This window comes from Trifolium pratense, linkage group LG6 (assembly GCF_020283565.1).
Source record: "Trifolium pratense cultivar HEN17-A07 linkage group LG6, ARS_RC_1.1, whole genome shotgun sequence".
Taxonomy (NCBI): domain Eukaryota; kingdom Viridiplantae; phylum Streptophyta; class Magnoliopsida; order Fabales; family Fabaceae; genus Trifolium; species Trifolium pratense.
In genome coordinates this window covers 30,765,930-30,787,363 of record NC_060064.1, presented here as the reverse complement: position 1 = coordinate 30,787,363, position 21,434 = coordinate 30,765,930, and the positions used below count along the sequence as shown (strand labels likewise).

The 21,434-nt window shown below is 32.0% G+C and overlaps 2 protein-coding genes and 1 long non-coding RNA gene across 3 annotated transcripts; 1 reads left to right on the top strand and 2 right to left on the bottom strand.

Moving 5' to 3' along the window:
* Positions 1 to 1,127: 1,127 nt before the first annotated feature.
* LOC123891459 (heat shock cognate 70 kDa protein-like) lies at positions 1,128 to 3,271 on the bottom strand. Its single transcript, XM_045941332.1, has 2 exons — positions 3,052 to 3,271; positions 1,128 to 2,776 (listed from the first exon to the last, which is right to left on the bottom strand). The coding sequence occupies exons 1-2, from the start codon at positions 3,269 to 3,271 to the stop codon at positions 1,128 to 1,130; spliced, it is 1,869 nt and encodes a 622-aa protein (XP_045797288.1).
* Positions 3,272 to 7,683: 4,412 nt separating this feature from the next.
* Positions 7,684 to 9,708, bottom strand: LOC123891458 (heat shock cognate 70 kDa protein-like). Its single transcript, XM_045941331.1, has 2 exons — positions 9,465 to 9,708; positions 7,684 to 9,332 (listed from the first exon to the last, which is right to left on the bottom strand). Exons 1-2 carry the CDS (start codon positions 9,697 to 9,699, stop codon positions 7,684 to 7,686), a joined length of 1,884 nt encoding a protein of 627 aa, XP_045797287.1. The 5' UTR covers positions 9,700 to 9,708.
* Positions 9,709 to 11,059: 1,351 nt separating this feature from the next.
* Positions 11,060 to 16,790, top strand: LOC123891457. The gene is made up of 3 exons (XR_006803127.1): positions 11,060 to 11,203; positions 11,331 to 11,484; positions 16,451 to 16,790. It is a non-coding gene; the product is annotated as an uncharacterized LOC123891457 (long non-coding RNA).
* The last annotated feature ends 4,644 nt before the right edge of the window (positions 16,791 to 21,434 follow it).

The window sequence follows — 21,434 nt, the reverse complement described above, 5'->3', positions numbered from 1 at the left end:
GGGTTTGTTTTCTTCATCTTCTTCAAGTTCCTACTACATATCCCACAATAAATTTCACAATTCATATATAATAGGTTGTTGTGTGTACTCCTCACCTCTGACATTGACGTCCGGGAACCACGGAGCACTGGGATTCATTAAAGAGGTTGTTTATGCTTGGAGTTTTGTGATTTTGTAGAACAAAGCAAAACAATTATGCGTTTCCCATTCCTTTTAACTTTACATTTTTTTTTTACAAAATTCATTTTAACTTCTATTCTGTTTTTTAATTAATTTTGTTTTTATGAAAAATAAAAATTAAATTTTAATGTTAAAAGTTAAATGGAAATATTAATTAAAATATCCACGTCAGCAAATAGATCTACTCAACATCTGCCAAATTATCCAAAATTTGACATGTCAGCAAAAAATCTAGCTGAGGGACTTTTTTAAAAGTTACAAAATTTTGTGGGGACTAAAATAAAACTTTTATTTTTACAGGGGCTAAAATCAAAACAAGACATAATTGCAAGGACCGTTTTCATATTTAAACCATGTAAATATATCATATAAGATTTGTTTGATGTGTTTCAATGAATATTTTCAAAATATCAAAAAATTTAGAATTTTTATTAATAGACAATTAAAGATATTCGTAATCAAAAACATGTATTGATATACGTGCAATGGTTATTACTATTTTGGAACGGAGCAAGTATTATTGATGTTTCTATTTTTTCAATGGGAGGTATAAAAGCTAATTGATTAATGTTTGGAAGGGCTGCATTTCATTGATAATACGTTTTATTAAATTTTAAAGTTAAATAAGTTTTTTTGTTTTATCTCATATTTAATTTTATTTTTTTTAGTAATCATATTTCGTTTTTGGTTCTATAAAAAATTTCAATAAATTTTGATCCTTAAAATTTTCCATCACAATTTTTGGATCTCTGCTTTTAAGTCAACTCACATATATCACAAAGATTATTAGATAATATTACAGTAAGCATGATAATGATAATAATCACAAAGATTATTTGAGTAGCATGTTCCAACACATCATAAAATTTAATAATATTAGATAATAATTATAATCAACCTAAAGGTTTGCATTCACTAATTTCAAAAGCAAGACATGACTTCAAATCTTAAAGAAAAATAAAATTATTAGTCTTGGCTATAAGGGGTTTCAACATGCTCTCCAACTCATTCAGATGACCCTCAATAACATCTATTTCTTCTTGTTGGTTATTCTTATCAAGCAAATTCATAGCAAAAGTAATTGCATTTTTGATCTTCTCAATTTCTTGAGGGGAGAGAATAAGATTAACATCCTTCTTCTTTAAAGCATTCTTCATATTATAAACACAAGAATCCAATGCACTCATTACCTTGGCCGCCTTTAAAAATTTCACATCTTCCTCATGGTATTTCTCAGCTTCTTCAATCTTTCTTTGAATTTCAAATCTTGACAACCTTTCTTTGTCATTGGTTATCGTGATTTCGTTTGTATTGCCTGTAGATATTTCCTTAGCATAAACCGTTAGGATGCCATTTTCATTGATAGAAAAGCATACCTCCAACGGGGTGCCACGGGGAGCATTTGGACGACAAGAAAGAACAAATGAACCTAGCAGATTATTGTCGGGAGCTCGTGCTCTCTCTCCCTCATAAACATTAATAAGGGCATCGCTACAATCAGATGTATGATATATTTGTGTCTTCTTGACAGGTATGGTAGTGTTTCTAGGAATCACCACACTCATGACATTGTTAACATCTTTTCCGGTACCAATTCCAAGTGACAATGGGGTAACATCTTGTAGCACCAAATTAGGTACATTCTTAAAGCCTTCACTCAAAATAGCCGCATGAACAGCTGCACCATAAGCAACAGCTTCATCTGGGTTGATACGCATGAACAACTCCTTCCCCTTGAAAAATTCTAGCAACAGATCTTGCACTTTCGGAATCCTAGATGAGCCACCCACAAGAACAACATCATCAATATCACTCTTGCATATCTTTGAATCCCTAAGACAACTATCAACAATTGCCATACAGTCATTGAAAAAGTCCATATTAATTTCCTCAAATTTAGCACGAGTGATTGATGAAGAAAAGTCGATTCCCATACATAAAGAATCCACCTCCACAGTGGTGGCAAAAGCAAAAGAGAGTGTCCTTTTTGCCCTCTCGCAAGCAGTTCTCAACCTCCGTAATGATTTTGGGTTCCCACTAATGTCCACATTATTCTTCTTTTTGAACTCCTCTACAAAGTAGTTCAACATTCTGTTATCAAAGTCCTCTCCACCAAGATGAGTGTTTCCAGCAGTGGCTTTTACTTCAAAGACATCCCCCTTAATAGAGAGAATAGATACATCAAAAGTACCACCACCAAGATCAAAGACAAAAATATTTCGTTTACCATCACTTCTCTTGTCAAGGCCATATGCAATAGCAGCAGCAGTAGGTTCATTGATTATCCGGATGACATTAAGGCCAGCAATAGAACCAGCATCTATGGTGGCTTTTCGCTGAGAATCATTGAAATAAGCCGGCACAGTAACAACCGCATTTTTTACAGGAGACCCCGTATATGCCTCGGCAATGTCTTTCATCTTTGTCAGAATCATAGATGATATTTCTTCAGCAAAATATTGCTTCTCTTCACCCTTGTACTTAAGGGTAATCACGGGTTTGTCATTCACGCCCGCATTGACCTTGAATGGCCACAACATCATATCCTTTTGAACAATAGAATCACTAAATTTCCTACCAATTAACCTCTTAGCATCTAAAATAAAAAATAAAAAAATATTAAAAGTAAATTCTCATCATTCATTTGTCTATCTAATTTGGCAATTGTGTAAAATCAGTTTTAAACTACAACACCAAAACATAGTTTTTCATTAGAAAGGATCCTCTCTGTTGGAGAAAAAACTTGAGGAAATAATGTGTGTATCTAAACTATTGAATATCAAAATCCATTAAAAAAAAAAAAAACTAGTAACAAACAGAGTAACAAACCCTATTTACATGAAGTAGTAGATAATACAAATAAAAATTTACCAAAGACAGTGTTTTGTGCGTTTGTTGCAGCCTGATTCTTAGCAGCATCACCAATCAACCTTTGATCATGAGTGAAAGCAACAACAGAAGGTGTTGTTCTGTTTCCTTGATCATTGTGAATAATTTCAACTCTATTGTGTTCATCAAGCCATATAGCAACACATGAATAAGTTGTTCCAAGGTCAATTCCCACAGCACATCCCTCATGCTTTTTAGCCATGTTCCTTCAAATAATTAAACAAAAGATTAGAAAGAAGTTTAGGTTTTGTTCGAACTCATCGATAGCACTTTCTTAAATAGGAGAAAGGAAATATTTTGAAACAACTTTTGTTTATGTTTTCAGCGGAAATATATAAGGTCATACAAAAAAAATTAGGGTTAACTTCTCAATAGGGGCGTCTCCGAGTTTTAGGAGGCTCTGTGCAAAATATAAAAGTGACTCATTAATAAATAAAAATAAATAAAAATATTATCGATTCAAATTGCATATAATATAAAAAAACATTATTGTATACATATAAATTATCAATATTAAATTTTGCATACTATATTTACGATATAAATAACTAATATATTGATACTATGATATTTATGAACATTAACAATATATAACTATTATTTTAGAGTCTAAAAATTAATCTATTAATATACATCTGATATTTTATAGGTTAAATAATATATAAATAATATTATAGGACCTCAAAATTTTGAGTTGAGACCCTCAAAATTTTGAGACCATATGCCGTCGCACACCTCGCACATGCCTCCAAGCCGCTCTGCTTCTCAACCCAATCCAAAACATATATTATATTTTTTTGGAAAATGATGTATAGTATGACATAGGCCCCGTTTGCATTAGCTTATTTTTTTTAGCTTATGTAATACTAGTATTAATTAAGTTTTAGGCTTAAATACAGTTTTGGCCCCTCAAGTTTCACAATTGCTTGATTTTGGCCCCCCACATTTCAATTGCTTGATTTTAACCCTCTAAGTTTCACAATTGCTTGATTTTAGCCCTCCAAGTTTCAATTGCTCGATTTTGGCCCCCCAAGTTTACCCCCTTTTGCATTTGCTAGCCCCCCGTTGACTTTTTTTACTATAAATTGCTTGTGTGACATTTAAAAAAAATTAAAAATATGATTTAATTAAAAAATAATAATATTTGCTTTTATAAAAATGTATTAAAAATTGTTTTTTAATAAAAAGTTTAATAATTATTTTTTATTTAAAAAAAAGTTTACAAAGTTTTTAAAAAATAATTCATAAAATGTTTTTTTTTACTTTTTTATATAACAAAATTATTTTACAAACTACATATAATAAAAAAAATATTTTATAATTTATTTTTTAAAAAACAATTTGTAATTTATTTATTTTTAAATACTTATTTAATTTTAAAATGCCACATAACCAATTTTTAATTAAAATATTCAACGGGGGGCTAGCAAATGCAAAAGGGGGTAAACTTAGGGGGCCAAAATCGAGCAATTGAAACTTGGAGGGCTAAAATCAAGCAATTGTAAAACTTAGGGGGTTAAAATCAAGCAATTAAAATGTGGGGGACCAAAATCAAGCAATTGTGAAACTTGGGGGGCCAAAACTGCATTTAAGCCTAAGTTTTATCCTATTTGATAAGTTCACACTAGTGAAAATTGTATTTTTATAAGATATTATATCATAAACTACTTTAACTGATGTAGGAAGGTTGGCCGCGCCAGATCGAAGATCAAGTGGCGTGCAAGAAAGGTTCACTTGAAAAATAGTGAAGATTTAATTTTACTATATTTTAAAAAGATTTAATTTTATATTTCAGCTAAATTAATTATTTTTATATTTTAGCAAGATTTATGATTTTTATTTTAGCTAGATGTGTTATTTTCTTTTACTATCTTTTAGGAGATTTGTTTTTTTATTTTTCACTACTATTTAAACTAAACTATTGTAGACTTGAAAGACAACTTTTTCATTCAATAAAATATAGAGAATTTTCTCAAATTTGGTGGATTTCAAAATATTCTTTCTGGTGGATTTCGGAAATCTAGTGGATTCCAAAACTTTTATCTAATAGGATTAGCGCTTGTTTTTCCTTCACGCTTTCGTACTGCGTCAGTTGATATCAGAGCAGGTTTCTCCTGTTCTTTTCCTAACGTGATCAACCATGGGAGATAAACCGGTAACGAAATTAAGCGCGGCCATCAAAGCTTTGTCAGATCAGATGGCGGTGTTGACGACTAAGTTGAATAACACTTAATAATTCAAATTTCAACCAAATACTACGAATCACTAAAAATTAACAGTATTACAATAAAATATTTAAACATATTAAAATCATAAGTTTTTTTGGTACAAAAAAATAATATATTTAATAATTATATGTATTAAAGGTTAAACGGGAAATAAATATTAAACTTTATAAACTAATAATATTAAAAAATTGAAAGGAAATAATAATAATAATAATAATTGTTAAAATCATACTTTTTTTTAGAAAATACCATATCTTGTTAAAATAATATATTATTAAAATATTTGAATCTTGGTAAAAAAAAAAAGTGAAAATCTAGATTTAAAGATTTAATGTATATTTTGATTTATTGTGGAACACAATTGATTATTATATTTATATGAAGGATGTTTTTGTAAATATTAAAAAGTAGTGTTTAATGAAGAAAATTTAATAAAAAAACAAAATCTGCATTAAATGTTTGTCACATATTAACCACCTCAGCGGTGTACCGGTACACATTCACATAATATATGTACCGAGGAATTCCTCTTTAAAAACTTTGTTTTGTGTCAAAGTTTAAAAACTATGAAGAAAGCTAGCATCGGGACTTTAAAAACTTTAAAAAAAATAAATAAAAAAAAAAACTTTGTTTTGTGTCAAAGTATTTATGACTAACAACTTCTTTAGCAAAAAACAATTCTATTACCAATAAACTCGGGGTGGCAAAGCGGCCGGCCCATGACGATTAAGCTCTTTCTGCTTAAAGCCCGTTTGAAAATGGAGTTGGACGGGATGGGTCAACATAAGTATCTGAGCTCAAATGCCAAGCTCGTCCTATTTATTAACTTAAAAATATATTTACTATTATGTTAGCTTAAAATGGACGGGGCCGGCCTACCAAACAACTTTTTTTTAAAAAAAAAAAATATTTCTACTTATGGATTTACTATATTATTTACTATTTTTTATGAAAAATGATACATTTTTCAACAACGTGTAATTGAAAATAACTTTAAATTAGTTTTTTTAAAACAAGCCAAAATTGTGTGTGTGTCTATATCCTTGTTCTCAGTTACTCATCAAATGACACTCAGTTCATATCTTTAAGTTCGATCATTGACAAGGTTAAAAAGAAAGGGTGGGCCATTGATGAAGAATCGATTCCAAAGCACAATGCTAGCAAGGGTAGCTACTAGGACGAGTTGACGGTATGAAATAGCTCGACCTATAGCGAAAATATAAGAGAGAGAGAGAGAGAGAGAAGAAAGCTAGCTTTTCGCAAATCTCATGTCTTTCTTGGTTGGTAAACCCTACCAGCGATTGATTTACATTACAACAAGTCTTTGCTAACAGAAGGCAAAGATATAAATCAACCAATTTGTCCTTTCAGCACAAGGAGTGCCAAAATAGACTACAAGAGTTTACAGATACAACAATCGAAAAAATAAAACGTGAAAACAAAGTTACATCATGCCCAAACAAGTGAATGGGGCTGACCACCGGCTATGGTAATTGGAGACTACATAAACATTTGTTGTCTTCAACCACCAATAAGAATAAAGTTTGACCTTGTCCAGCAATTGAGGTAAGTATTGTTCTGAGTTTCTGATAATCTGTGATTTTGTTCGTTCCAAATAATCCAGACACAGTCAAATAAGTGACGCGCTCTATAACATATTTTCACTATTGTTTTTAGCATCATAAAATGATAATATCATCATCATATATTTTTCATTAAAAAATTTAATTTTTACTATTTTTAAAAGAATTATATTGTTTAGCACCACTAATAGAAAGTAGTCGAAGAAGGAAGATTCAAAAGAGATGATCCGGTCCATTTACTAACTAATCCGAGGGAATCAATCTCACCGTACATGCAGGGGGGCCATTTAAAGCCAAAGATTTTTTTTTTTCTATGTATGAACTAATCCACCGAAATTGACACCGGAGAGAATAAAATCTGAGACCTTAAGAGGAGAACACTCTAAAGTCTGAAGCCAATACTACTATAAACAAATGTGAAGAGGTGAATGCTTCTAATGAGCATATCAACTATCAAGTACATTGCAGTGTCTCTATTAGCAACAAGGCAAAAGTACAATTTGTAAAATTTTCTTATAATGATTTTAAATTTGCACAGATCTAAATCAATGAAATTAACTCCTAACCCAACCATGAATAAGGTCTAAACGACAGTGTGGCAAAACAGAACTTCAATTGGATGTGCATATGTAAAACATGATTATATGTTGGTTTACAAGACAGGAAACAGAACAATTTTGAGTAAAATGTTCAACAAAAATTTTATCATGAACTTCAACACTAGTATTATATAATAATAATAATTATAAACAACATAAAGTCTTGCATTCACAACTTTCAAAAGCAAGACATGATTTCAAATCTTAAAGAAAAATAAAATTATTAGTCTTGGCTATAACGGGTTTCAACATGCTCTCTAACTCATTCAGATGACCCTCAAGATCATCTATTTCTTCTTGTTGGTTATTCTTATCAAGCAAATTCATAGCGAAAGTAATTGCATTGTTGATCTTCTCTATTTCTTGAGGGGAGAGAATAAGATTAATATCCTTCTTCTTTAAGGTATTCTTCATATCGTAAACCCAAGAATCCAATGAACTCATTACCTTGGCCTTCTTTAAAAATTTCATATCTTCCTCATGGTATTTCTCAGCTTCTTCAATCTTTCTTTTAATTTCAATTTTTGACAACCTTTCTTTGTCATTTGTTATCGTGATTTCGTTCATATTGCCTGTAGATATTTCTTTAGCAGAAACCGTTAGGATACCATTTTCATCAATGGCAAAGCATACCTCCAAGGGATGGCCCCGAGGAGCACCTGGACTGCAAAGAAGGTTAAAAGAACCAAGTAGATTATTTTCACTAGCTTTTTCTCTTTCACCCTCATAAACAGGAAACCGGGCTATTGACTGATTATCTTTAAGGGTAGAAAATTGTTTTGTCATCTTGACAGGCACAGGAGTATTCCTAGGAATCACCACACCCATAACAAGACCAACATTTGTTTCGATACCAAGTGACAATGGGGTAACATCTCGCAGCACCAAGTTCGGGACATTCTTAAAGCCTTCACTCAAAGTAGCAGCATGAATAGCTGCACCATAAGCAACAGCCTCATCTGGATTGATACGCACGAACAAATCCTTCCCCTTGAAAAATTCTTGCAATAGATCTTGCACTTTCGGAATCCTAGACGAGCCACCCACGAGAACAACACCACTAATATTCCTCTTGTGTATCTTTGAATCCCTAAGACAACTATCAACAATTGTCATGCAGTCATTGAATAGATCCATATTAATTTCCTCAAATTTGGCACGAGTGATTAATGAAGAAAAGTCGATTCCCATATATAAAGAATCCACCTCCACAGTGGTATTAAAAGCATAAGAAAGTTGCCTTTTTGCCCTCTCACATGCAGTTCTCAACCTCCGTAATGATTTTGGGTTCCCACTAATGTCCACATTATTCTTCTTTTTGAACTCCTCTACAAAGTAGTTCAACATTCTGTTATCAAAGTCCTCTCCACCAAGATGAGTGTTTCCAGCAGTGGCTTTTACTTCAAAGACATCCCCCTTAATAGAGAGAATAGATACATCAAAAGTACCACCACCAAGATCAAAGACAAAAATATTTCGTTTACCATCACTTCTCTTGTCAAGGCCATATGCAATAGCAGCAGCAGTAGGTTCATTGATTATCCGGATGACGTTAAGGCCAGCAATAGAACCAGCATCTATGGTGGCTTTTCGCTGAGAATCATTGAAATAAGCCGGCACAGTAACAACGGCATTTTTTACAGGAGACTCTAAATATGCCTCGGCAATCTCTTTCATCTTTATAAGAATCATAGATGATATATCCTCGGCACAAAATTGCTTTTCTTCACCCTTGTACTTAAGGGTAATCATAGGTTTTTCATTCACGCCCGCAATGACCTTGAATGGCCACAACATCATATCCTTTTGAACAATAGAATCACTAAACTTCCTACCAATTAACCTCTTAGCATCTGAAAAACAAAAAAAAATTAATTATAAATTCTAATCAAACCCTAAAATCGATTTCTTTTAAAAACACTAATAGTAACAAACAGACCCTACATATATACATGAAGAAGTAGAAGATACAAGTAGAAATTTACCAAAGACGGTGTTTTGTGCGTTGGAGGCAGCTTGATTCTTAGCAGCATCACCAATCAATCTTTGATCATCAGTGAAAGCAACAACAGAAGGTGTTGTTCTGTTTCCTTGATCATTGTGAATAATTTCAACTCTGTTGTGTTCATCAAGCCAAACAGCAACACATGAATAAGTTGTTCCAAGGTCTATTCCCACAGCACATCCCTCATGCTTTTTTGCCATGTTCTTTTTTGCCATGTTCAATAATTAAACAAAAGATTAGAAAGAAGCAGAGAGTAGAGAGAGGAAATATTTTGAAATAACGTTGTTTATGTTTTCGGTGGAAATTTATAGGTCATACAAAAAAAAATAGGGTTAACTTCTCAACCAAGCTAGACTTTTTTTTCTAACAAAATATTCTTTTTTTTTTTGGGTACAATCTAACAAAATATTCTATTTTCAAATATAAAAAAAATAATAATAATTATGCTCATCGATACAAAATATATATTAAAAAAAAATTGTCCAGGCCCGTTTAGATTAGTTTTGTTTTTATTTTAATCCTAATTTGTTTTTGAACTTATCAAATAAATTTTTATATTAAGTTCTCAGTAGTAAAAATTGTATCTTCATAAGAGATTCTACAATATCATTTAATTAATTTAATACTTTTGCAACCGATATATTTTGTAGATATCACTTACGAAGATTCAACTTTTACTAGTGAAAACTTGAGTTAATTTTTTTTTGCTTTCGCTACCAGTTTAATCTGATTCGGAGAACAGTTCTAAAAAAAAGTTGAGTTTTTTTAAAACTAATTAATTTAGAAAAATTAATATTGTTGTATAATATGATTGGATATTTTTCAATAAAAATTATTTTACTTTAATTTAACCGTCATCACTTCTGTCATTTTGTCTCAAAATTATTTCTCCAAATTATTTTTTCTTTCTCTTTTACTTAGACAAATGTAATTTTCATGTATAGTTAGTGGTTGTTTCATATTTTATTTTATTTTTATTTTGTCATTTTTGTGCGACGTCGTTTGATTTGATTTTTTGTTTTTAATTTATGTTGTGTATTTGTTTTTCGTCTTGGCGTGATATTTATTTGTTTTAGATTGAAAGATTAACTTCGATATAATACAGATTAATCAATGACTTTGCTGACATCAATATTACATATCCGAAGACACAAATATTTCAGGCACTTCAATATATGTTTATGCAATTTTCTGTTTGATGCTACTAACATGGATGTTGTGATTCATCTCACTTTAATTTTTAGGATTTTAAATTGTATTGCACGGTTGTAATTTATCGATATGAATAAATGAATATCATTTATTTTTAGTAAAAAATTTTTTTTTTTTTCACCATCAATTTAATCTGGTTCGGGATCAGTTCTGACATCAAGTGGTTTCAGCACCCTTCCGATTAAAGCCTATAAATTAATTTTTTTTAACCACTAGTAGCTTAACTCAATTGGTAAGACGACTTGATGCCGGTAGTGACCCGAATCAGATTAGAAGATCCAGGAAGCCGAATCGCGGTGAAAACAAAAAAAAAATCTTAAAATATAAGGTTTCTTTTTTTTTTTTATTTGTTTAGAAAATACAAAACACGGTATAACCCCTTCTTCTTGTGTACTGTGTCTCTCTATGTCGTTTTCAATCTCGCCGCAAGCCCGTTTCACCATCTCGCAGCTGCCGGAGTTCCTCGTCGTCCGCCGGAAACAGTGAAAAACTCGTATTATTTTAAAGGTTATTTTCTGATTTACTGTTCATATTTATAGAACTAAGTTATTGTTATCGCAAACTTATTTGTGCATTTTGTGTTTATGATTATTTGAATGTAAGTTCGAAATTGAATCATTTTAGGTTATTACAGATAAATTGAGAAGAATTTTGTTATGATGAATCGAAAATTTGGAGGTGGAAAGAAACCTACTGGAACTCCTTCACTGCCTTGGTCTTGTGTTGTTGTTATCTGTTCTCTTCTTGCTGGTGCTTCTGTTGTACACAATATCTATAAACCTAATCTTGTAAGTTTTTCTTACTAATAACTTCTTGTCTGTGGATATATGTCTGCCACTATTAATAGAATTGAGAATTGGTTATATATGTTGCTGTGGAAGCTGGAAATTTTAGCTTTTAGGTAGAGTTGATTTTGGGACTGGAATCAATTTTGACTTGCCCAACCTTGATTCTGGGAGTGTTTGTATATCTCCTAAATTATCCACAATCCCCAAAATGGTAGGCACAGTAAAGTGAGTTTTAGGTGGACCATATTGAAATATAACTATAGAATGTGAGTAATTTGAATTTGATTAGTTAGACAGCAGAATATGGATATTGTATCATTGCCATCAACCTTACCGATCTTGGGTTCATGCTATCCTTGCTACCAATATGGTTGTTGTGTTGATTTGAAATAGCAGGATAAAGTTATAATTGTAATTTTGTGTAGTCTAGGATATGAATGTTAATGAATCTGTCGACATAATTCTATATCTTTGAGAAGATAGTCTTAGTCAGTTTTGGTTGTGGTATTAGAGCACTGTAATTGGTGAATCGAGGGTGGGGAGAGTGATAACTGATAACTTAGATGACTCTACTATAATGTCCTCTATATCAGCATGATCTATATTTGTCGACTTTGTATTCCTTTATCAAAGGTTAAAAGAAACATGAATAAATAAGGTTAAAAGAAACATAAATAAATAAAAGTGTTTTGGTGTTAGACGGAGGGTATGTTTGAATCGAGGATTCTGGAGGGGAGGGCTTATTTTTCAAATTAAGGAAGCTATTCTAACAATGAATTAAGTGTAATTGAAATGTTATATGATCCTTTATTGCTATTGAAATGTTTCGAAGGCCTTCCAAAACCCAACTCCCAAACATGCCCTAAAGGTCCATAATTAAATTAAATTCAATAGTCACATTTTCTATTACTTATTATATTACTCTAACAGTAATAAACTGGAAATTTTAATAGATTTCCATAAGCATAATCCTTATTGTACTTATATAAAAATCGACAACCGCCTTTTCAATGTTATATATGTTATGGTTTGAGTTACAACATTTTTATCAGTAATTGTTATTGCTTCTGCTGCAGTTGTTTATGTCTATAGCTAAAACTGCAGTAAGCTGTTTTAAACTAACAATTAAACACTACAAGGACAGTAAAACTCAACATCTGCTGAATTTCAGAAAGAAATAATTAGTATTTTTATCCAAAAAAATAAAATCCGGCCGCTGCCACTTTGCCCCTTTATATAAGAAACAAATTGGAATCACACTTACTTCAGCTGCCCGGAAAACGCAGTCGGAGTTCCTCGTTGTCTACTGTAACACCCAAACCCATTATTTATATATTTATACCTTTATAGAAATCTTTTTCAAAATAGTACGCAACGGAAAATCACAATTCATTTATAAGATGTTGGTTCAAGGTATTACACTCCTCTTTTACAAAAATAATATTAATGTATTTAGTAAAACCATGTTTATACAAAATAAATCCTCTTTACGAAAAGATACATTTTTCCAAATAAATACAATAAGTCCTAAAGACTATGCACTAAGCACACCCTTTTCCCGTGTCACAATCAGAGCGGAGCTTCGCCGACGTCTCGACATCGATAACCACATAACCTGTGAATCTGGACCCCCAATGGTCCAGCACATAACACAAAGCATGAGAGTTAGATAACATAATCAAATATATAAGTGTAAGTAACGATACTTAAACATTTCATCACAATCCATGCATATTCATAAATCATAAATATACATCATCATATCACGTCAATAATATGCACAAGAGATTGAAACCAATTTCATTTATAATTATCGGACAATCAGCACATTAAGCAAGTCTAACACATATAGACAATTATCAATAAATATCAAACGTAACTGTCACATAACAATTATCACACTTAGCAAAATATGTGTCATATACCAATTATCACATAATGTACACATATCCTAATACAACTAATGCTTCATCTTCATGTTATGTCACCTAGACATATCTAATGCATGTGGTACTATCTTCTTTATTAGAGTATCTCACCTCTAATATCCTTCTTTATCGAATAAATATAATCTGATATACTTCTTTATTGGAATATCCAATATCCTATATAATTCATGAATGCATGTATGTAATTCATGAATTTCACTCACAATTAGTTAGCATATAGCTCTTCATTTATAATGTGGAACACTATCCAACATTCTTCATCATTAAGACAAATCATTCATCTTAATATTCTTCATTTATCATACACATTCAATAAGTAATCCACACACAATGCCAATAATATAAGTAAATCATATTAAGCATTTATTATCTCCAAAAACTAACTCCGGAATCAGAATCTACACGAAAAATCGAGTAAAATAGGTCCCGGGGGCAAAACTGTCAAAGTCAACGAAAGTTGTGCATGATGCGCCCAAAACTGGCGCATGGAGCGCTAGCGGCAGGGGGAAAACAAGGTTTCTGCACATGGTGCGCCAGAAACCTGCGCATGGAGCGCTAGCTCCGGTGGCAAACTCAGTTTCTGCGCATGGTGCGCCAGAAACCTGCGCATGATGCGCTAAAAGCAGATCTGGACCCAGAAATGCGATTTTGGACGCAAAAGCACTTATTTTGACCCCAAAATCACTTATGTTACTTCCAGAACATATACCAAGCATATACTACGTCTATACATGTTCAAAAACACTTATAAGCAACTTATTTCATGGATTTTGACACATTTATGCATAAACTCATAAACACAAAGTTCTCAACCAAAGATTTACAAATTCCCATTTTAAACCCCAACAATTTGTTCATACAACATGGTAAGAGTATAATAAACATGTTATGAAGATTAGATTTCATTTTCTTTAAGAAAAATTCACCCAAACCAAAACGAAAATGGAGTGGAGAAAGTTCGGGTACGGAGAAATCGACATTCTCCCCTTTCTCGTATCACTCACGACTATGGATCTACTCTCATACCTGGATTCGACGAGATCTCGATGATTGCTCTTAAAATCTCTTAGCCAAGCTTGCCCTAGCTCCTTTCCTCTTCTCTTCCTTCTCTCTAACTTCTCAAAAGAACATGAGAAAATGAACTTTCTCTCTCTCTTCCAAGGCTTATATGGGCGCCCCCCACTTGTGTGACAAGGCCCATTGGGCCTCAAGCCCAATTGCTCGGTCCAACTCGCGTTAACTTTCACTAACTCGCTTAATAACTAAAATTCTCGATAAATAACTATTTGCCACTATCTTAATTAAAAGTCATCGCAACAATTTAATTAAACACTTAAATAGCAAATAATAAAAATCGGGTCGTTACATCTACCGGAAACAGTGAGAAACTCGTATTATTTAAAGTTTATAACTAAAACTGCAGTAAGCTGTTTTATCATTAAGCTGTTTTTATCAATAAACTGTTTTATGTGTGTGCCTCCCTTTTCAACATTTTTACCATTAAGCTGTTTTAAGCTTTGTCTATAGCTAAAACTGCGGAACTTTTGTTGTTGAAATGTTATTTAAATCATCCCAGCAAATAGATAACATGTACCAGTTAAATGTAAAAAATGTGCTGAAGTATTTACAATGGAATTTATGTTAACCTACCAATTGCAGAATTCCGGACTTCAACTGTGCTGAAGTATTAGGATTTTTATATAAAAGGAAGAGAGCCACGATTGGTATAGATAGAACTTTTTGAATGAAGATAATTGGAAGAAAAACCTATCAGATACAGTGAAAGAGAATAAATAAAAATTTAAGCAAATTCAGATAGAGTTGTAGTAGGTCTTATTTTTAGATTAAAAAAGCTAGTCTTGTGTTTGCTTTAGACCTAAAGTTAAGTCAGCAGTTGTTTTTTCTTCGTAGAACTAAAGGAAGAGGCTGGGAAAAATGTTAATTTCTGTTGCTGTTTTTGTGAGGCTTTTAACCGCTTCTGTCTATTTAGATTAGTTTAGATTAGATTAGATTAGACATCGGTTTGGTTTGACCATCTGATAGAATTGGAATATGCGCGTAAATCATGGATATTATATACTGAGTGGAACTTGTATAATAATCAACAATACTCTGAGAATACTTTCTGCCGAGTTGGTTACAAGAACAAGGAGAAGTACAAATTAACTGCCAGAACTAACCTAGAAATGTCAGCGGGGCGGGAGTGGGGTGTACTTTTCCCCTCCATTCTCCGCCATTTAAAATGCTCCCCATATTTGTCCCCATTCCCACCTCAGGGAGTTTTCTTTCTCCATCCCCATCCCTGTGAATCCCCACAATTCCCCATCCCCGCAGGGAAATTTTCCCACCTTTTGGCCCCGAGCAGGGCTGGACAGGGATCCTCATTTACAGGTACAAATTGACATCCCTAAACTAACCCAACCTCAAGGAGTTAGAGACCCAACTCTCTCCCAACCTAAACCAACTTAAACCAACTGAGTGCCATCAGTTTCTTGCCCTTTTTTCTATTTAAAACACACAATTAACTTAAATTGGGCCCTGCCAATTGGGCCTGCACCTAACACAAACCCTTGTAATAGGAGGCCTACTAACACCATCTTGACAACATATATCTCAAACATTAAGTGATAGTCTGTTTACCTTGATTTTTAAGTACTCCATCCAAAGTCCAAACATTGTGATGAAGATACCGTACTTGTAAATATACATTTGTATTTTTCGTCAAGTTACTTATCATGTAATCTATTTTCACTCTGAATTTTCATCATATATACATTGCAATGTAGAGACTAAAGTGAAAAGCCATTTGGTGAAAGAATAAACTCTTTATAATAATTTTATACAGTATAATACAAACACTTGGATAACTGGTCATTGATATATTACCAACCACTGAGCTTCCTTAATTTTCTGTCATTATCACTTGCACTTTACTCTGATGAACATAGGCTGTACTTTACAAGATATCTATTTTTAGTACTTTTAATAATGTTATTAACTCATTGTTTTTTATGTAGACATTGCCCCCAATTGATGGAGTTGATGTGACCAAGAATAAACTAGATGAGAAAGAATTACCATCTTCTGGTTAGGAATTATTTTTTAATTTCTTGAAGATAAACAAGTTTTGCGGCCTAAAAATTTACTGTATCTGTAAAATTAAGCCAGAGATGAAGAGGGTTGTTCTTCCCACAGGGTTACTGTTTGTTATATTAGATACTTAGATATAGGATATGAGAATCTTAATTAGTATTATTTTTAAGATTTTGGTTGGTAAGGACTAATGCATGACGAACACTCCTAATAATCATTTTCCATTGGAGATATAAGAGTGGAAGGGAGCAACTTTGCCCCCAACTCCACATTTCTAAAACACCACACATAATTCCAAAAATGTAGTTCCGGACGGAAAAAAACCATGTATTTTGTCATGAAATATACGGATCTGGATTCGGTAAAGTCTCAAATTTGTGAACCGTCTGATTTTGATCGGACGGTTCAGAGATGATGACTGCATATAATCCATTTTCGAAATATACATTCAGATGACAGAAAAAACTGTTTTTTTGTGATGTGCAAATCTGAAGTAACTTGGGGGGTGGGGAAAGTTCCTCCCAAAGGATTATGGACTTATTTGTATGCAAGATTGTTGCCCTAATCTCACTTCACTTGTGACAATGACCATTAGCAATGAAGGATTTATTTGTGTCTTTTTTAGAAGGGGTAACTCTTCAGATTTGGGTAATTTCAAATTGCACTTAACATGTTAATTTTTTTAATTTGGTGCATGATTGTTTATAGGGCAAACCATCGTTTTGGTTTTGATATTTAGATGTGTAATTCGCTGTCATATATGTTTTTAGACAGTTAATTTAGTCATCAAATATTTTTCTCGTTAGTTAATGTAGTCCATAAAATTACTAAAAAATTATGCAATAGAGATGATTTACAATTTCGATAGATTTATGTACTAAAGATAGTGCTTTACACATTTAGAGATCAAAATGGTGATTTCCCATTGTTTATAGCATATATCGATGAAATATTTTGAGGTTTAGAGAAATAAATTCTTCCAAGATGTCTGTCAGTAATATTTAAATTAAGGTGCACTTTTCTTTAATCATTAAGCAAATTTCTTGTGTTCTTAACCTGATAGCACTACCTTGCTGTTTGGAGATTATAAAATATGATGTTGGACCAAAAAACAGAGAATAATCTATTCTATTGTGCCATTTGCTAATTGTTAACAACTATGATATGATGTCACATGATAAATTACTCTTTTATTCAATTTGAACAGTTAGATTATGAAAGTCCATTATATCTTATCATACACTCTCTTCATTAAAAAATTCTCCTTTTTCTCTCTTCCTTTCCTCTCTTTTTTCTTCATCAATTCTCTAGTCTCTACCATTGCAGATTCTTGAAATATCTTGATACCATGCACAATAAAAGAATCCAGGTTTGACTTATTCTTAGAGTTAATTAGATTTAAAATACTAATTTTTGAGTAGCTAGATTTAAAATACTATTGATACCAATATAGTATATTCAATTTTTTTGTATGTGTGCCATACACTAAAGTTTCGATCAACATAGAAATGTAACACACGTATAGCTATATTTTTATATTTGAACTTCTTTAATTATTCCAATAAATCATGTCATATGGATAGCTAGACTCTAAATAAATAATAAACGACGGCTAATCATACAAAAGACAACCTCAACTACTAATATATGTTTATTAACCATTTATTTATAATTTTTATTTTATTTTATTATTTTCTAAACATATGCTTCGCTGCCGATTGTCTTTTGCATTTCAAAACTCGTTTTTGAAAAAGAATTTTTCACCCATAAAAAATATTTGGTTGAGTCGCAGACTAGAGACTCTCTTTAAAACGTTTTATGATGGTTTAAAATTGTGCAAGACAAATAATCAATTACAGCGTGTTTTTTACCAAATCAAACCGCGAACAAATCTGCTCTCAAGTAACTGACCTACAAAATCAGAGAAACAAAACCGAAAGCATATATATGGATTGAAGAAGATCACACCTTCACAATTATAAAAACTACTAATATGTGTGCTCTTTTCAATAAGAGACTTTAGCAATTTTTTCAATTCACACAACACTATCTCTAAATCTTATAACTTAGTGTTTAAATTTCCAACTAACTTCCAACAATAATAGAGGTTTTTTTGTTGAAGTATAATTAGTGATTATATAAGTAGTTTCTTCCTCCTCCTTCTTTCCAATCCCTCTCAAACATTGCTGTCAGTCTTACATTAAGAAGATTTGACAGAGCATATTCAGTTAGGATTCAAGAAATTTATAATGATAGACAACTATTTGTGGTTGGCTAATTACAAAATGAGGGTCCCAAATAATATTAGGTTATATATATTGATTGGAAAGTGTATACTAAATTTGAAAGTTGATCTTAAAAAAGGCTACATATCCTATTGAGATGGTCTACCTAGAAATAGAATCATTCATGGTTGCCACTCCATAATTAGAGGGAAAGGAGTGTTAGAATTAACTTAATAATTTAATCATATACATGCTCTTAATAACAAAGATTAAATCTATAATCTTACTTTAGTGCGGAAGCCAAATAAACACAAGCATGTATATAAAACAGGATCTACGACATGTTGATTTATCAAAGATCATAGTAATAGGAATACCTGGATGACGAATCCATTAGATGAACTAACCGTTATAATCCTGAAACACAAAGAGAGAGACGGACGACGAGCATCCGTTGGCTTGTGGTTCTTCCTCAACCAGGACTCCTTATGCCTTTAGGACTCTTCTGATGGGGAGAAGAGTCAATATGCAGTGTGTCCGGTATATTGGGGACCATAGCCTATATATAGTGTGATGGCCAATTAGGGTTCCCATTATTCCGAAATGGGCCATCCTGACATCCACTCATATTGAGCCCATATCCAATTAATTAATTAATTCTAAATAGAAATCTAATTAGCCTTTTACTTTATTTGATCACTTAATCAATTAAGGCTCCTAATTGATAAATAGCTAATATAATTATATATAAAGATATTTGCCCACATAATATTATTGAAATATTATAAAATATTCCAACAATCTCCCACTTGGGCTACATATCGTTATAATTATATCATTGTTCCTTAGGCGCGCATCCGAATGCTATTTATCTTTAGATTTCAACCTTACAATCTGGTCCATCTCATACACCAATAATGAGACCACCGCGGCTGTCGTCACTGACGTATAACGTGACGGAACCCCGACGACCACCACATCAATGTACTTGACGACATAGATCTGATATGGATGAGTGGCATGGAAATTTCATGCAATGTGATCTCTAAATCATGCCTATTTCCAACTGGTCCAACTGAAAACTTTAGTGAGATCAAACTGAAGTTTGCAAATTCAATATTTGCACCAAAGATACATAACCGGTTATAACAATAATAACCTCAAACTTTATTTCTGCAGAAAACCTTAACAAAACATGTATCTTTATCAATACCAAAGTTAGAACATAACAAATTAGAGACTCCCACTAATCCAAGACATCCTTAGTGACAAAAATAATATGAAAGACATTAGGTGTCACGTCTTTGATTAGTGAGTCAGCTAGCATAAACTTTATCTCTATATGTTCTATCATTCAACAACAACTAAAAAGTCAACAAACTTTATATAATAGTTGTTGAAACATTATCTGACTGATGTGTGTCACAATATAACTTGAGTTGTCTTTCAAAATCTTTTACTTTATGCAACCAAGTGACATAAATACCAATAGTCATTTCTTGAGTTAGAATGTCCATTAAATATAAACATTCTAAAAGGATCGGAGTCGAACATCCTAATGATCTCCAAATTGTTAGATCTCCGATATGTGAGCACAAATTATTGTTCTCTATAACAATCCTTATGGTTGCCTATTTTCAACAAATTCAAATTATGAATTGCTCAAGTATCTGCCAAATGATCTTATTATATAAGTTATTTCCGAATGCATATAAATAAGATCATACATAAGTTTCTCAAAGCTGAAGCATATAGGAAAATACTTTATTTTCTAAATTTCCAGATTTTTCTTTTGAACAATGATTGAGACTAGATAGTCTCCCTTTATAATTAAGGCAATTCCTTAGTTTATTAACTTTCATGTCGAATTTACTTTCAACTTTATTGATACGACTCTTTTGTTATACCCAAATGATACATTGAGAATAATCTCTAAGTATCAAAATGCCTAATACAAAAGAGATGTGCCCAAGATCTTTTGTCACTAAACTTTTGTTAGTGATTTCTTGGTTTCACACAATAATCATATATCATTATTGACTAAATGAAATAAATTCGACACATTAAATTTAGAATATAAACATACTCCCACTGAACCTGTATAATCCACAATTCTCCATAATATACATCTCAAAACCAAATGAGACAGTCACCTTATGAGACTTTTGTGGTATCAATAATGAGACAACTTTCTTAACAAATAAATGAATTTATTTTGTTTGCACATTATCTACTTTGTGTCTATTGACATAAAGTTTCATCTGATTGCACTTTATTGTGTTTCTTTATGTTGCCATCAAGAAACACTATCTTGATATCCATCTTATTTAGCTCCAAAAAATCATAATAATAAGTAATAAGTGTCGTGACTGTCCTAATAGAGTTTTCAAAACAAAACGAACATGAATTCTCTTTTCAGTCAATACTTTTATGACACTTCATACTTTAATTCTTGAAGGTATTGAGTTTGATCTTCATGAATTAATCTCTTAACTTAATTGAGAGAAAGAACACTAATGTCCTTATGAGGATCCAAATTCACTATATAAATAGTAACTATATGAATTGATTTATAACCAATTCTTCCCCACTCAATTTTGTTCTTTTACCATATCTCTCCCCCAAACTCAATATCTTCAAGAGACTTTGCAATTTCCGTCTCATAATGTTCATTAACATGGGA

Excerpts from the sequence above, each read along its gene's own strand:
- LOC123891459 (XM_045941332.1), bottom strand. The coding sequence starts at position 3,271 with ATGGCTAAAAAGCATGAGGGATGTGCTGTGGGAATTGACCTTGGAACA. Across the intron at positions 2,777-3,051 it reads CGCACAAAACACTGTCTTTG|ATGCTAAGAGGTTAATTGGT; the intron begins GTAAATTTTTAT and ends TTTTTATTTTAG.
- LOC123891458 (XM_045941331.1), bottom strand. The coding sequence starts at position 9,699 with ATGGCAAAAAAGAACATGGCAAAAAAGCATGAGGGATGTGCTGTGGGA. Across the intron at positions 9,333-9,464 it reads CGCACAAAACACCGTCTTTG|ATGCTAAGAGGTTAATTGGT; the intron begins GTAAATTTCTAC and ends TTTGTTTTTCAG.